Genomic DNA, 16,922 nt, shown 5'->3' with positions numbered 1-16,922 from the left:
CTTACAAAAAAGCCACAATAACATGGCACAACAGTGTTTGCCATCTCTCGCAGGCATCTTTTACTTTTAGTGTTTCAAACTTTGGGATAATCCAGAATTACGTGTGGAAGCAACATCAACATGAATCATATACTGAAATTTGAAAAATAAGAGCGAACATTTTGAGATTCATTCAGTGACAATGAACCTCACATAAGGCTGCTCTCTGCAGGCAGATGGATTACAATTTTGGAATTAGTCAGTCGGTGCATCACTGGATAGATCAGAGTTACACGCAACCTGTAATGACACCTCCAGACACAATTTACTAAGTGATAAAACTTGACATGTACTAGGTAGTGAGTCAGTGTGGTCTTCTTACGTCTGGTCCTCCACTGCACATGGACAGTACATGCTCTGATCACCTACAGAACATGCACAAGATAAAATAAGTACAAGCTCTCTCTCTGATGCCCTTCTCATACGGGCAAGAAAAGCTAGGAAGCTTGCCGCTTACTTTGCGAGTAGGTGACTTTAGAGAGGTCCAGAAAGTGCGTTTTAAGAATGTGTTCATGTACAGTGTGGCATCATCAAATGTATTTTTTTATGTCACATGCTTGCCAAGTTCTACACATTGTGTTACTGTTACTTGTGTTAGTCACTGTGACACGTGGAATGGACTCTAGAGAGTGGCCACGTTCAAAATGGATGCATTTATTTCTAAATGTTTCTTGTGTGTAAGATTTTAGCAAAGGGAATTGTCTTGAAAAGGCGTATAGGGTTCGTAATGCTGGAATTGTATGTACCGACCAGTTGTTATTCTATTTCCAGGAGCTCAAAATTGAGTGCATGGGTGGGTTTATTTGCGCTGGAGATAACATATTCCGGCATACTTTTGAGTCTAAGTGAATCTAAAAATTTGAGTTTAGAGACTGTGGCATTATTCAATGTAATGCACTGCCTTGGCATCACATGCATCTCTCACATTATAACTATCATTAATGAATGAAATGAAAGCGAGACTGACAAATGTTATATTTTTCTTCCACTTCCAGATCGACTTGGACACAATTGATGTCAGTAACCTGAACAGACAGTTCCTGTTCAGGAAAGAGCATGTTAAGAAGTCCAAGTCACAGGTAACTGTTTACAAGAAATCTGTCGTTGTGAAGTATTTCTACTCATTTTTGGCTCACGTAAGTGTAGCATATGCGATGCTAACTTTTGTCTGTGCGTGCGTATGTATACGTGTATGCATGTCTGTGGTAGAAACTTTAACATTTGACTGAACACCGAAATACTAATTTTACCTGGTTATTATTCAAGCAACAGCTTGAAAGTATTGGAGCAATGATCAACATTTTGTCGGCACGTATGTAGTTAAAGTGTGTATCCAAAGAAAACGGGTGGTGGGGGGGGTAAAAACAGGTGACTGGTTTGTGTCGTGTGTGGTATGCAGACCAGGTCGGGGGTCAAGGTCTTTTGATATTAGTTACAAAAACATCATTTCCGCTGTTGGTTGTCACCACCCTGCAATGGACATACTTTTAAATGTGAACATTTACAATGTAAAAAAGAAACATTTTCCTTCAAATATATATTTTTATCACCACCCATTGCCTTCTTGTATCATTTCAAGTTTGTTATAAATGTTTATCTGCAGTGTAACTTTAAGGGAATTTTTAATGAGCCAAACACATGCAACCATGTCCCTGAAGTATGTCCAATGAGCAGAAATCGAAAGAGGATAACTCTGTTATTAAAACACCACAACAACAGGGTTGCACGCTCTGCAGACGCCTCTGTCACTGTTTTTGATTGGTATTTAACAGAAGCTCTGAAAAGTGTCTAATCTATGATTAATAATAATAGTTAAAGCAGTAGTTGGTTGTGACGATTCTGTCGGTCGTGATGTTATTAACAAACTAGAATCAAACGGACATACTACCTTCATGTGTTTGTGTGGCCATTTTTGGAACTGAAAGCGAGGCTCTCCTTACATCCGGCATGTTCCGGTTTATGCAAAAGCTAAGATCGGACCAGCTACGCATTGTGTAGTGGAAAAATCGGTGAATCTTTGGTCGTGACGTTCGGACAAACTATCAGCCACGGCACACATATTTTCAAAATACCGGTGATGTTCAAACTTTCCAATATGCAGATTAAATTACATATTCCTACTCCGAATCACATGTAGCAGTTGACTCAGTCTAAAGTGCTAGGTCTGAAAAGGCTACCCGTCTAAGGGGAGCAACCCCAACTAAAAAAGTGTAAACGTAGCTATGGTAATGACGACGCACCCAGGGAGTTACCTCCCCTCCTGCGTACTACGTCACTACTGCTACTGACCACGTGACCCCTATCATTCGACACTTCAGCTTTCTAGGGAGCAGGTCGTGAATTTTTTGGCTCTAGTGGAAGTTCGCTGTTTGGTGTTTGCTTAGACACCCACCGGCACCCACACCCGTCTCTTCACCCGCTGCACTGGTAGTTGGTGAGCTCGTTCCTTTACTTGTATCGAACGTAATTTTCTGTTGCTACTTGAAATTTTCGGCCACGTGTTGGTCACGTATTTTGTGGTAGCCATTTTGGAATTTTGTGTCTCCATTTTGTTGTCAGCATGTCTGACGGAGACAAAAAGCGCGAGCGCGGCAAGGCTGATGTGAAAGGGAAAATTAAACCCAAGTCTTCCACTTCTGTCCCTAAGCCTATTTTGGTTGTTGTTTCTGACGCGGCTAACAATACTGTTATGACGGTCCCTATTTCTGCCCCGAATGACCAGCCGGTTGTGGGGCAGTCTAATCAACCTACGCGTACCGTTGTTTCTCGCTCGTCTTCTCTGCCGCTTGCAGATTCGACGGCGCTGGTTTCATCGTTGCTTTCTTCGCTGGTTCCCGAGCTTCGCACGTTGGTGAGAGAGGAGATGGTGCGTTCTCAGCCTTCGACTTCCGTTGTCCCGTCGATGGCTTCCTTTCCGCTTCCGGCTGTGACGCTGTCCTTGACCGAGGCGGTTGCTTCTGTGCCTTCTACCGCTGTGGTTGGCGACGCAAGTAAGTTGGGCTGGTCCGTAGGTCCTCGTGAGGCCGCTGGACGCTCCCTGCTGGGAAGCAGCCCTTTTCGGCGGGTTCACGACCCGCAAACCCCTGTTCGTTCTCACTTTGGCTTCACGGAAGACCATCGTGTCGATGAGCAATGGCGGCATTTGGTTCAGGCTTCGACGCTTCCGGCACTCGCCGGAAGCGTAGGTCCTCCGACGTACGCACCCGCTGGGGTCGTTTCCGGAGTCGACCAGCCGGTTCCGTCTGCTGCGCTTCCGGCACTTGCCGGAAGCATAGGTCCCCCGATGTACGCACCCGCTGGGGTCGTTTCCGGGGTTGACCGGACGTGGCCCTCTGGGCATTCGGCCTTCCGGCCGCCGTCCACAGTGTCTGCGCTTCCGCTTTTCGCGGTCGCGTCTGATACTTTTCCGGCTCAGACCGGATCTGCTGCTTCTTCTGCTTCCGCTTCCTCTCAGGTGGCGGTCGCGGGGGGGCATCACCAGCCCTTTGTGCAGGTGTCTCAGCCCTGGCCGGGGCAGTCAGCGCTTCCGTCTTCGGTTGTTGCTTCGACTGCGGTTCCGGTTCCGGCGGCTGCGGGCATGCCGTCCTCTTACTCTTTCCCTATTCAGGGCATGAGTTCGGATGGTATTGGAGTGGACGGGTTTCCGGTTTCCGGTTACGGTGTTCACCGCCCTTCTACCAGCAACGTGGACTTCGGTCCTTCGCCGGATGTTTCGGATATTCAGTCCGTCGCCAGCGAGGCTGCACGTGTTGGTTATCCGGAGAGACTCAAAGTGGCTCTTGAGGCCGCTGCTGAGGTCACTTCGAGATATTTCGCGGAAGGGGCTTCGGTCTCTTCGGCTGCCGCTTCGACGGCACCGTCCGCGATGGCTGATTTTCGCTCTGGGAAGGAGGATGACTCATACTTCGGAAATGGCTTCGTTTCCGGTGGGCAAGTCAGGTTTACCAGTTTCGCGCCCTTCCTTTCGGCCTGTCTCTCGCCCCTTGGGTCTTCACCATGGTCGTGAGACAGGTCTGCGCGCTGGTGAGGTCGCGGGGTGTCCGGCTACGTGCCTACCTGGACGATTGGCTCATCCTGAGTCAGAGTCAGGCGGGGTGCGAGCAGGATACCCAATCGGTTCTTCGGGAGGCCAACTTGTTTGGCTTCTCGATCAACCGATCAAAGTCGGAGCTGACGCCGTGTCAGACGTTCACCTACTTGGGAATGTCTTTCGACACGGTGGCTTGGACTGTTCAGCCCTCTCAGAAGAGGGTGGACAAGCTCCAGGCGTGCATACGCTCCACTTTGCCTCTCCCGAGGGCCTCCCTGCGGACTTTGGCCTCCATCTTAGGGCAGATGGAGTCCATGGCTCTCCTGGTCCCCTTGGGGAGGGTCCACAAACGTCCCTTTCAGCTGGCGCTGAGGCCGTTCGTGGACTCTCCCACGGTGGATTGGAATGCCCTCATCCCTCTCCGGGGATGGTTCCAATCCGCTACCCTTCCGTGGCTGGACACGGAGTGGGTGTGCAGGGGCGTGCCGATAGCCCTTCCTGCCCCAGACTTGGACCTGTTCACGGACGCGTCCTTGGTGGGGTGGGGGGCTCACACAGACCAGCTGACTGCGTCAGGTCTGTGGTCGGCAGATCAGAGGATGCAGCACATCAACTTGCTGGAGCTAGAAGCCGTGGCTCTAGCTCTGGACAAGTTCCGGCCCTCCCTTCAGGCCAAGCATGTTCGTCTGTTTACAGACAACACGACAGTGGCAGCTTACATCAACAAGCAGGGAGGGTCGCGGTCTCCGTCGCTTTCGGTCAGGGCCTGCGAGATCCTGATTTGGTGTTCAGAGCATCAAATCAGGCTTTCGGCCAGGTACCTGCCCGGAAGCTTGAACACTCTGGCGGACGCGCTCAGCCGCTCCGACAGAGTGCTTCAAACAGAGTGGACCATCACTCACGGAGCGCTGGATCGTCTCTGGTCTCTTGTGCAGAAACCTCAGGTGGACCTTTTCGCCACCAGGTTCTCGAAGAGACTACCAGTGTTCGTCTCACCATTCCCGGATCCCGAGGCGTGGGAGACGAACGCGATGGACATTTCCTGGTCAGGCCTGGAGGCTTACGCGTTCCCGCCATTCCAGTTGCTCACGCGAGTTCTCAGGAAGGCGGAGCAGGAGGGCCCGTCCCTCCTGCTGATCGCTCCTCTTTGGCCGTCTCAGCCGTGGTTCCCGGACCTGCTGAGACTCGCCCAGGGCCCTCCCATTCCTCTCGCTCTCACGCGAGGAGAACTGGTACAGCCTCACACCGGCAGCCTCCACGCAGAGCCTCAGATGCTGAATCTTCACGCGTGGAGGTTGTGCGGTCTTCTCTGAGGCGCAAAGGGGCATCAGATCTGACCATGGACCTGGTAGGACGCTCGCACAGAGCATCTACCTCGGCCGTTTATGAGTCACATTGGAGGGCCTGGGTTACCTGGTGTCACGAGCATCGGCTGGATGCTACGGCGCCCCGCACGATGCACGTGGCGAACCATCTTGCTTTCATGTCCTCTCAGGGAGCTTCCGCTGCCTCGTTGAAAGTAAGAAGATCGGCCATCTCGGCGACCCTACGCCAGATAGGTCGCTCTATAGATGTTAGTGGCGTGATCGCTGGAGTCATCAAGGGCGCTTCCCTTTCTGACGTCAAGTCTCGTACGCCCGTTCCTAAGTGGGATCTCTTATTGGTCATGGAGTTTCTGCGTTCAGCGGATTTTGAACCTCTCAGAGATGCCAGTTTTGCGAATCTTACACGCAAGTCCCTTTTCCTTTTGCTGCTAGCATCGGCACGAAGGGGCAGTGAGATTCACGCTCTTTCCGGTAATTCGGACGACATTTCCTTTGAATCAGATGGGTCCGTTACCTTGCGGTTTCGACCTGAGTTTCTTGCGAAAAACCAGGCTCCCGAGCGAGCTTCTCCTTTGGTTCATGTCAGGCCGTTGTCCACTATTCTGGCTCCGAATGACCCAGACTTAGTAAATTGCCCTGTTAGAGCCCTTCACATCTACCTTGCCCGTGCTCAGTCTCTTAGATCCGCAGCTCAAAAGCTTTTGTTTATTTCTCTCAATACGGAGAGACATAAGGATATTACTAAGACGACTCTGGCCCGGTGGGTGTCGGCGCTCATTAAGCATGCTTACGAGTGGAGCCGCCGCAATGAAGGGGGGACACAGCCTGTCCTTCCTCTGGAATCAGCTCGGGCTCACGAGACGCGAGCTTGGGCTTCCTCCTTGGCCGTATTACGATCAAGAAGACTGGAAGAGGTGCTACACACCGCATACTGGCGTTCCGAGGATGTCTTCATGAATTTTTACCTGCGTGACATCTCGGCCCTTCGCCAGGATGGATCTAGAGCTTTGCCTGCCATGGTGGCAGGGGGTCAGCTCTTGACAAGGATTTGAGAGTGAGTTTGAACTTTTTCTTGCCCACCGCCTTGTTGTTTCAATCTGCTACATGTGATTCGGAGTAGGAATATGTAATTTAATCGAAAATTTTATTGTAAATTTTCATTTAATAAATATACCTACCCGAATCACATATCGTAGTCCCTCCCACCTACCCCGCTTATGATTTGGAGATTTTATTCTTCGAGTCGAATGATAGGGGTCACGTGGTCAGTAGCAGTAGTGACGTAGTACGCAGGAGGGGAGGTAACTCCCTGGGTGCGTCGTCATTACCATAGCTACGTTTACACTTTTTTAGTTGGGGTTGCTCCCCTTAGACGGGTAGCCTTTTCAGACCTAGCACTTTAGACTGAGTCAACTGCTACATGTGATTCGGGTAGGTATATTTATTAAATGAAAATTTACAATAAAATTTTCGAATATAGTTTTATCGTTATTACTGTTGTTTATAAAGGAAAACATGTTTAAACTTGTCCAGGAAGCGATCAGGTGAAAACAAACAAGAGGCGAAGCCTTCAAGGCTCACGTAAGAAATCGACAAACAGTAACACAAACTCAATCACTCCGTCACACATACACACACACACACACACACACACACAGTAAGCATAGGTGAAACTGTGCAAGAAAGCGAGACCCTGGATCTGCCAATTAGTCTCGGCCCGCTCACAATAACAATGACCGAGACTTTCAGTAATTCCTTTGCGTGACGTCTAACCCTCTTACGTCATAATGTGACGTCTTCAAATAGTTTCTATCACACACGTCAAACACTTTTGACCGAGACGTAATCTTCTTATGCGAGCTTTATCCATAGACTCAGAAATGTTAAAGTTTCTATCACACACGCACACACGCACACACGCACGCACGCACAGACAGACAAAGTTTATCATCGCATAGGCTACACTTACGTGAGCCAAAAAAGATAAATGGGAAACACATCGGTGGGACATACGCAACTCGCAAGTCACAACCGACTGACTGATTCTTTTGGGTCAAAATCATCCGAATTTACAACAGCTTAACCATAATGTTGACTGAGGTGTATTTTTCAAACCTCAGTTGTGTGGTTACTTGCTAAAATTTAGTGCTTATGATTTTGGATTAATTTTTTTTTTATCAACAAAGTAGGTGAACACACCGGACACGTTCTCAGGAGGGAAACAAAGAATATATTTATACTTTTTTTTTTTTAAATAACATCCAGATTCACAGACATCAACATGTTGTCACATATGTATCTCTCATGGGTATATTCAAAACAACAAACGAACACAAAAATAGTAAAGCTTTTGTGAAAACATTTGATTTTCTTTGCAAATGCACAAAGGTATACCGAACGACCTTTTGTCACAGGCTCATGTAGTGATGTACATTTTACTATTGGGAATACATGTACAAATTTGTGTCTGATTCTGAACCTTTTGTTTCTGTATTCAGGTAGCAAGGGAGAGCGTTCTGAAGTTCAATCCAGACGTGGATATCAAGGCTTATCATGACAGTGTGATGAGGTAAATGTTCACACTCATACATGTATATATATTATTATTATGCATATGAGGCAATAGAAATTGGAGGTTATGAGCAGAAAATCTGAAAATCAAGGTCTTAAAAAGGGGGAAGTCAGGAGTATGCAAAGGAGGGTTCCACCATAAACATGAAAAGAAACATATGTTGCTGTATATTGTGTCGTTTGCACTCTACATTGTTTTATTATTGTGTTACAGTCCAGACTATGACGTCAACTTCTTCAAACAGTTCACACTGGTTTTGAATGCTCTGGACAACCGAGGTGAGACAAACCTAGCGGGAATTTACAAAAGCAAATTTTTTTTCTCTCAAATGTTTGTCTACATCTTTGTTGTTCATGTATTACAGTAATCAGCGCGGCCATTCTAAGGTTTTTCATAAAAGTAGAGCTGAGTAGAACGCTAAGTTATGAATAACAAATAACTCTTGCGGTAGGATGATGAAATATGAAAAGCATCCACCTATTTGAAAGACGGTAATTAATGCAGCATTTCTACTTCCAATGTCATTTTTCAGGTGTTATTGAGATGATACAATCAAATAGGTTCAAGTAAGATTAAATTGTTTCTTTATGGGTTTATTATAATAATTAGCAAATTTGCGTGTGTCAGTGCATTTCGTCGCTGAAATTCATAAACCTCGTATCTCAATTTTTGCTGTTTTGAGAAAAACTGTTTTGAAAATGCACCTTAACACTCATACAACTGGGTATCTCATCTAAAGTCGGGGTAGCACCCTGAAACATCCCCTTAATGGTTTCAGCGTTAGGGTGTAAAACAACCTTTATCTCTGTGACAGCGGCCAGGAACCATGTGAATCGCATGTGTCTAGCAGCAGACATCCCACTGGTGGAGAGCGGGACTGCAGGCTACCTGGGACAGGTCACTGTCATCAAGAAGGTCAATGCATGACATACATGTTCGGTAGCAAAACAGTAAAGTACAGTGGAGCCTCTCTCCCCCCCCCCCCCCCCCCTTTTTACATTTAGTCAAGTTTTGACTAAATGTTTTAACATAGAGGGGAAATCGAGACGAGGGTCGTGGTGTATGTGTGTCTGTGTGTGTGTGTGTGTTTGTGCGTGTGTGTGTGTGTAGAGCGATTGAGAGTAAACTACTGGACCGATCTTTATGAAATTTGACATGAGAGTTCCTGAGAGTGATATCCCCGGATGTTTGTTCTTGTTTTTGATACATGTCTTTGATGACGCCATATCCGGCTTTTTTTGTAAAAGTTGAGGCGGCACTATCACACCCTCATTTTTCAATCAAATTGATTGACATTTTGGCCAAGCAATCTTCGACGAAGGCCGGATTTCGGTATTGCATTTCAGCTTGGTGGCTTAAAAATTAATTAATCACTTTGGTCATTAAAAATCTGAAAATTGTAATTAAATTTTTTTTATAAAACGATCCAAATTTATGTTTATCTTATTCTTCATCATTTTCTGATTCCAAAAACATATAAATATGTTATATTTGGATTAACAACAAGCTCTAAAAATACAAAACTTATGATCAAAATCAAATTAAATTACATATTATTACCCAACTCACATATAGCAATTAACTCTAGTTCAGTGCTGGTAACGCTGTACGCGTTCCCCTTGGTAACAAGGGAGACCACCCTAAAAAAGAGTGATCCATCCCATAATATCAGACCGATGTCCGGTCCAACATCCGTATGCGTGCGCATACGCCGCCATTTGTATCATTCTCTCTCAGCGGTTCAACTGGGAAGGACGCTTCTGATGTACGCTCCTGCTGTTTGCAGTTTTTCGCCTTAGTCCTTGGCTTTGGCATCTCCCCTTGGTCGTCGCCTATCTGTTCACCTTTACCTAGCTGTGTGGTGAGATCTTTCCGTTTTGTTATAACTTTAGCGACGTTTTCGTCGCTCGTTTTGTACTTGTGAAATTTTTCTGAAATTGTTTTTCTTTGAAATTTTTCGTGAGTTATTTTGCTATGGCGGAGGCTGCGCTTGTTGATAGCGTGAAAAGGAAGCCGAGTTCGAGGCAGGTGCCTGACGATTCGCCTCCTAAACGAAGCTCGAGGAGAGAGAAGGGCGCAGGAAAATCCGCGTCTGTTTCTTCCGATTCAACTTCTGTTAAATCTCCCGTGTTAGCAGACGTCAGTTTAACTTCCGGTCAGGCTTGTTTACGTTCTGGCAAGAGTGGTGTTTCGGGCAAAGCTTCTTCTTCTGCTTCTGCTTCTGCTTCAACTTCAGATGGCTGCCCTGGGTTAGCGCCAACTGAAGTTGCGTCTTTATTGTTGACTTTGAGCGCTCAAGTTTCGACACTTGCGTCGGAATTATCTTCCACTAGGGAGGAATTACGAGCGCTTCCGTCTGGTGTTTCTGATGTTCTCTCCTTAGCACAGGTACGGCAGTCTCCTGCAGTTCCGGCTTCGACTTCCGCTAAGCCTTCGGCGACTGTGACTCGGGCGGATGTCCATGCTTCGCAGGATGGGGGTACCAAGTTGGTGTCTCTCCTGAATGTGACACCAGTACAAGGTATGTCTACACCGCTTGCCGGTGTGCGAGCTCAGGGGGCTCTCTCGTGCGTTGGAGGCCGTGAGAGTTCTTATGAGCAGCGAAAGGACGAGCGCCTCCGTACGTCTCTTTATGAGAATATCGGGGACCGTTTTAGTCCTTGCCTGGGGGGCAGGAAGTGGTCGGTTCTGCCGACGATAAACTGTCTGATGTTCTGCCTCCTAGCTCCGAGCTTGATCTCGAGTCGGAGGGTAGGGCGGAAGACGGGGATGCCTCAGTGGTAGAGGATTCCCAACTGAATTTGCCCGTGAAGCTGTCAGCCGCAGTGGCGCTGGCGGCGGAAACGGCGTTCAGATATTTTCCGGAAGGGGTGGTGAAGGACAAGGCTCAGCTTCACCCACCTCGGTCTGCTTTTGACGATTTCCGGAGTGCACAGGAGCAACGGCCTCGCTTCCGCTTCCGGGAATCGTCAACTATTGCCTATGAAATGGCGAACGTCTTGTGTGGTAAACGCAAACCGGCGGTGCCGTTGTTGGTTCAGCACGGCGATGCTCCGGAAGACGTTGTCTCTTGGCTGGCTCAACCTGGGGCTCGAGCAGCTTCCGGTGTTCCGAAGTTCAAGCTCAACCCTTATCCTGTGAGTCTGATTGACACTTTTGCTCTGCCGTCAGGGGCACTTCCGGTGACGCCGGAACTTGCTGCTTTGAGAGAAGATGGGTACAATAGGGATAGAGTTGTCCCATGTACTGACGGTTCTCTCTCAGCCTTGGAGGAAGTTGGAAGGTCTTTGCTGGAGCTCACGTCCTTGTCGGAGTCTCTGCAAAGGTCTTTGTCCAGATCGATTGCCACATCTCTTGATCCTTTTGAATTTCGGTTTGATGCGTCGCCGACAGATGTTTCGACACTGCTGGCTACTCTGGGCAAGGTGACTAGAGAACAGGTTGCTTTGTCTGCCCGGCTGTATACTCACACAGTGCTTTCAAGGAGGTCAGCCTTCTTGACGGGGTCCAGATTTCGGGACACCGCGACTGTGGAGAGGCTGAAGGTCTCCCCTTTTGCTGAGGGGTCTCTCTTAGGGCAGGCGTCTTTCGATGCACTCCAGAAAGAGACGCAGGACGCGCGGGATGTAGCGATCGCGCGTCTGGCTTCACAGGGCTTTCAGAAGCCTCAGGGCAAGTCTCAGACTCAGGCGTTTTCTTCTGCTAAGCCTCAGACGTCTTCGTCAGGTGGTGGGAAGGCCCAGAAGCAGTCATTCTCCTCCAGGGGTAGGGGGCGTGGAGCTCCATACCCTAAGAGGGGTCAGTCTTTCGGGGGTTCCAGGGGGTCGGGGCGTAAGCCTCACCCCCAATGAAACTTCCCCGAACAACACATCCCGGTGGCCCCCGCGCTAGTTGTAGCGGGCGGCCCGTCCAGGGCCCTTTCTTCCTGGCTGCAACTGGTGGCCAGCAAGTGGGTCACGGGGATAGTGTGTTCGGGGTTCCGGCTTCTCTGGTCAGGGCAGAAGGCTCCCCTGGTCAGGATAATCCCGCCCTGCAGGGCGCCAAAGGATTTGGTGGCACGGAACACGGTCCAGGAGGAGGTCTCGGCTCTGCTGCTCAAGGGAGCTATAGAGGAGGTCTTGGACGCGCGGTCCCCGGGGTTTTACGGCAGACTTTTCGTAGTGCCGAAAGCCTCGGGGGCGTGGAGGCCGGTGTTAGATCTTTCTCCTTTGAACAAGTTTCTGAGAGTAATCAAGTTTACCATGGAAACTCCAACTTCGGTTCGGGAGGCCTTACGGCCGGGAGATTGGGCAACGTCGATCGATCTTACAGACGCTTACTTTCACGTCCTCATACATGTCGCGGACAGGAAGTGGCTTCGCTTCCCTTGGGGCGGCAAAGCTTACCAGTTCAGGGCTCTGCCGTTCGGCCTGTCTTTAGCCCCGTGGATTTTCACGATTGTGGTCAGGCAGCTTTGCGCTCTTGTGAGACAGGAAGGCATCCGTCTCAGAGCATACCTGGACGATTGGTTAATCCTTCACCAGAACAGGGGGCTTTGCGAGGCTCATACGCACAGGGTGCTGAGCCGGGCGGCACAGCTGGGTTTCTCTGTCAACCTGACAAAATCCGAGTTGGAACCATCCCAGACGTTTACTTACCTGGGCATGGACTTCGACACACTTCGGTGGTCTGTCCGTCCGTCTCAAAGGCGGATCGACAAGCTTCAGGGTCTGATTCGGTCTCTCTACGGAGAGAATCACGCCAGTGCAAGGGTTCTGACTTCGGTTCTGGGTCAGATGGAATCCATGGCTTCCCTCATTCCGTTGGGCAGGGTTCACAAGAGGCCTTTTCAGGCCTCCCTGCAGTCAAGGTGGGATCAGACATCCCAGGACTGGAGTGTTCCGATCGCTCTGGGAACTTGGTTTCAGCAGACCACAGGTGTTTGGCTTCTTCCGGATTTGTTCCGGGGTGTTCCCATTGTTCGTCCACCGCCGGAGAGAGAGTTGTTTACGGACGCATCTCTGACGGGGTGGGGTGCTCATCTGGACGAGCACATGGTTTCGGGACTTTGGGATTGCTCTCAGGCCTCCCTACATATCAATGTACTGGAGTTGGAGGCCGTTTCCCTGGCGCTTCTAGCGTTCAAGCCTTTCCTGGAGGGCAGTCATGTACGTCTTCACACCGACAACATGTCTGTGGCGTCGTATGTGAACAAGCAGGGGGGGACTCGGTCTCACAGTCTTTCCGACATTGCATGTCGCATTCTCAAGTGGTGTCACGCCCAGCACATTCTGTTGTCAGCAGTGTACTTGAAGGGCAGTCTGAACGTCCTTGCAGACACTTTGAGCAGAGGGGACAGGGTTGTTCATTCAGAGTGGACTCTCACACACCAGTCCTTGCAGCGGCTTTGGTCGCAGATCGACAAGCCCAAGATAGATCTCTTTGCGACGAGGTTTTCGGCGAGACTTCCTCTCTTTGTGTCCCCCTTCCCGGATCCTCTGGCCTGGAAGGTGAATGCTCTGGAAGTGGATTGGTCAGATCTTCCGGCGTATGCTTTCCCTCCGTTTTGCCTCTTAGGCAAAGTCCTCAGGAAAGTGGACTTAGAGAAACCAGCGCTGGTTCTGGTCGCTCCTCTGTGGCCAAGCCAGCACTGGTTTCCTGACCTACTGCGTCTAGCAGTTCGGCCCCCGATCCCTCTCGCCCTGAAAAGAGGAGATCTCGTGCAGCCTTGGTCAGGCGTTCAGCACGAGAACCCACAGATCCTGGCCCTTCACGCATGGATTCTGTCCGAAGCGCTTTGCGTAGGGCAGGGGCCTCTTCCCCTACTCTGAGGTTCGTTGGACATGCACATAGAAAATCGACGTCTTCGGTTTACTCATCGCACTGGGCCTCTTGGGCTAGGTGGTGCGCGCTTAACGGGGTTAAACCTCTTTCACCTAGGTCTATTCATGTAGCCAACCATCTGTCTTGGTTGGCTGATCAGGGGGCTTCTCCCTCTTCTATTAGGGTCCGGAGGTCGGCGATCTCTTCGACCCTCGCGCAATTAGGCCACAAAATTTCGCTCGGAGGGGTTATCGCTAGTGTTATTAAAGGGGCTGCCCTTTTAGCAGCTCGTTCAAAATCGCTTCTCCCTGCATGGGATTTGTTCCTGGTCTTACGTTTCTTAGCCTCGGATGAGTTCGAGCCTCTTTTGTCAGCCAGTTTGGCCGATTTGACGCGTAAGACTGTGTTTTTAACGCTTCTCTCTACTTCGAGGAGAGGTAGTGAGGTGCATTCTTTGTCGGGTTTAGACAAGGATATTGCGTTCGAGAAGGATGGTTCCATTTCTCTCAAATTTGTTCCCGGCTTTCTCGCGAAAAACCAGAAACCTGGCCAGCTTTCTCCAATCTTGCGCATCCCACCCTTGAGCAAGATTTTGGCTCCTGGAGATCCTGATATTGCAAATTGTCCTGTGAGAGCTCTCCGATGTTACCTGTCTCGAACTCGGCCTGTTAGGTCAGAAAGTCAAAAGCTTCTTTTCATATCTTTAAACACGGCTAGGTGTAAGGATATAGCTAAGGTGACTCTGGCCAAATGGATCTCCACTCTGATCAAACGAGCATATGCCTGGTGGCAAGTGCAGTCGGGTGATATTAGGGCAGTGTTGCCTCTCACCGCGGCTAGAACCCATGAGGCGAGAGCCTGGGCATCCTCAGTGGCAGTTCTTCGGTCCGGCAAGCTAGCCGAGGTACTGGAAGCTGCGTACTGGCGCTCTGAGGACATCTTCGTCAATTATTACCTCAGAGACGTCGCTTCTGTAAGACAGGATGGGTGCTCCGCGCTGCCTGCCATGGTAGCGGCGGGACAAGTCCTGCATGCCTAGTTTTTGGTAAGTACCCACCACCTATAGTAGCAATCTGCTATATGTGAGTTGGGTAATAATATGTAATTTAATCCAAAATTTTAATAATAAATTTTCATTTAATTTATATACTTACCCAACTCACATCGTTTAAACCCTCCCGCCTCCCCGCTGTGGTGGTATTGGGTTCTAAAAAAGTAGTGAGTTGGGCTTCGTTCGAATGATACAAATGGCGGCGTATGCGCACGCATACGGATGTTGGACCGGACATCGGTCTGATATTATGGGATGGATCACTCTTTTTTAGGGTGGTCTCCCTTGTTACCAAGGGGAACACGTACAGCGTTACCAGCACTGAACTAGAGTTAATTGCTATATGTGAGTTGGGTAAGTATATTAATTAAATGAAAATTTATTATTAAAATTTTGGATTTCCTAAATCGATTTAAAAACAATTTCATCTTATTCCTTGTCGGTTCCTGATTCCAAAAACATATAGATATGATATGTTTGGATTAAAAACACGCTCAGAAAGTTAAAACGAAGAGAGGTACAGAAAAGCATGCTATGCAGCACAGCGAAACCACTACCGCGCTAAACAGTCTCGTCAGTTTTACTGCGTATTGCACGAGCGGCGGACTACGGTCATTGTGAAAAAATGCAGTGCGTTCAGTTTCATTCTGTGAGTTCCACAGCTTGACTAAATGTAGTAATTTCGCCTTACGCGACTTGTTTTTTAATTCACCAAAAATCTGAGAAAATCGGGTCTTAAAAGGGAGGGAATCTTAAATGAGGTTAATTAACAGAGGAATAAAACAGCAAATCTGATTTTCAAGAGTGTCTCCCTGAAGGAATAGGGGGTATGTCTATACTTGAATAATTTTTTTTTTTTTTTTTTTTTTTTTAGCGAACGACGAAGAAGAAGAAGAAGAAAGAAGAAGAATAAGTTTTTTGTTGCAAAAGTGGCAAAGTTTCTTTCAAAAACAAAACAAGTAAAATAAGAAGAGGCTCAAGACAGTAGTGGAAACCCCTGAAGTTTCTGTACTACTGTGAGTTATCCAAAATAATAATTGCTCAAACATCACAGAAAGCCAGTACAAATGGAAAGAGATATGCGTAAAAGCATAGACCATTTATCCTGGACCGCTAACTAGCTCTCTCTCCGCTCTTTCTCTCTATTACGAGGTAGCAGCCTCTCGCATTTAGGAACCTACGCTTACAAGCCTTTCAGAAATCAGGGGGACGTGATATCCGGTGTCGATTGTAAACATGGACGAAGTTGCCGAGGTAAGTTCTGAAAATGCTAAAATAAACTCAGCAAAAGTGCATATGGAACATGTTTTTCGATGAGTTTTGTTAAGTTTAGTTTGGAGTTTTGGAAAATTCAGTTCATTGTCACCTCCCATTGTCACAAATAACTGGAGCGTGCTTTCTTTTCACTGTCTTCGAATCGCTGGCCTTGAAACCGGACGTGACGCGCCCCTGAAAGTCGAGAGTCGTAACCTCGAAGGGTCACATGACGAGTTGGCGGTCTAGGCTATTTGGTCTATGGTCATAGGTAGCATTGTGTAAAGAGGGTGTTTCAGAGATCTGGACATGGGAGCTAGAGCAGGCGGTATTGGGCGCTGTGCTGGGAAAAGGAGTAAATTGATTTCACTGAGAAATCCAGACCTGCAGTATTTTAAGGGAAAATCCTCATTGAAATTCAATTTCTTAGAATCATGCCTTGTTTACATATATATACAGGTATGTGTATAGGTATGTGTAGATCCGAAGGGTGAAGAACACTGTGAGCAGATGTGATATTGATGACCTTGTCAAATGCTTGCAGGGTTTGACCGAGTGCTACGAGTGTCAACCTAAGCCACCGCAGAAGACATTCCCAGGATGCACTATCAGAAACACGCCATCAGAACCAATCCATTGCGTTGTTTGGGCAAAGCACTTGTTCAAGTAAGTTGTGTTTTACAGGGACTCAGGCGGTGGCTCCTGCTTTCGTTAAGGCACACTCCCTCATGTGCTGACCATTGGGCTGACCATTGGGCTGACCATTTCAGATTGTCCAGGCTTTTACACCATCCCGCCACTTGGACACACACAAACAATCAACCGCTTGATGCTTTCTGTGGCACGGTG

At 48.4% G+C, this 16,922-nt stretch overlaps 1 protein-coding gene across 1 annotated transcript in view; it reads left to right on the top strand.

The window, feature by feature from the left end:
* Positions 1-16,922, top strand: part of LOC138962639 (SUMO-activating enzyme subunit 2-like) — a 45,819-nt gene that overhangs the window by 1,146 nt on the left and 27,751 nt on the right. The window contains exons 2-6 of the mRNA XM_070334543.1: positions 1,035-1,118; positions 7,893-7,963; positions 8,180-8,244; positions 8,781-8,881; positions 16,618-16,739. Of these exons, the coding sequence (XP_070190644.1) occupies positions 1,035-1,118; positions 7,893-7,963; positions 8,180-8,244; positions 8,781-8,881; positions 16,618-16,739 (443 nt within the window). The remainder of the gene's footprint in view (positions 1-1,034; positions 1,119-7,892; positions 7,964-8,179; positions 8,245-8,780; positions 8,882-16,617; positions 16,740-16,922) is intronic.

This window comes from Littorina saxatilis, linkage group LG1, assembly GCF_037325665.1.
Source record: "Littorina saxatilis isolate snail1 linkage group LG1, US_GU_Lsax_2.0, whole genome shotgun sequence".
Classification (NCBI taxonomy): Eukaryota; Metazoa; Mollusca; class Gastropoda; order Littorinimorpha; family Littorinidae; genus Littorina; species Littorina saxatilis.
Note: the sequence above shows the minus strand (reverse complement) of the source record. Positions and strands in the feature narration are given on the sequence as shown.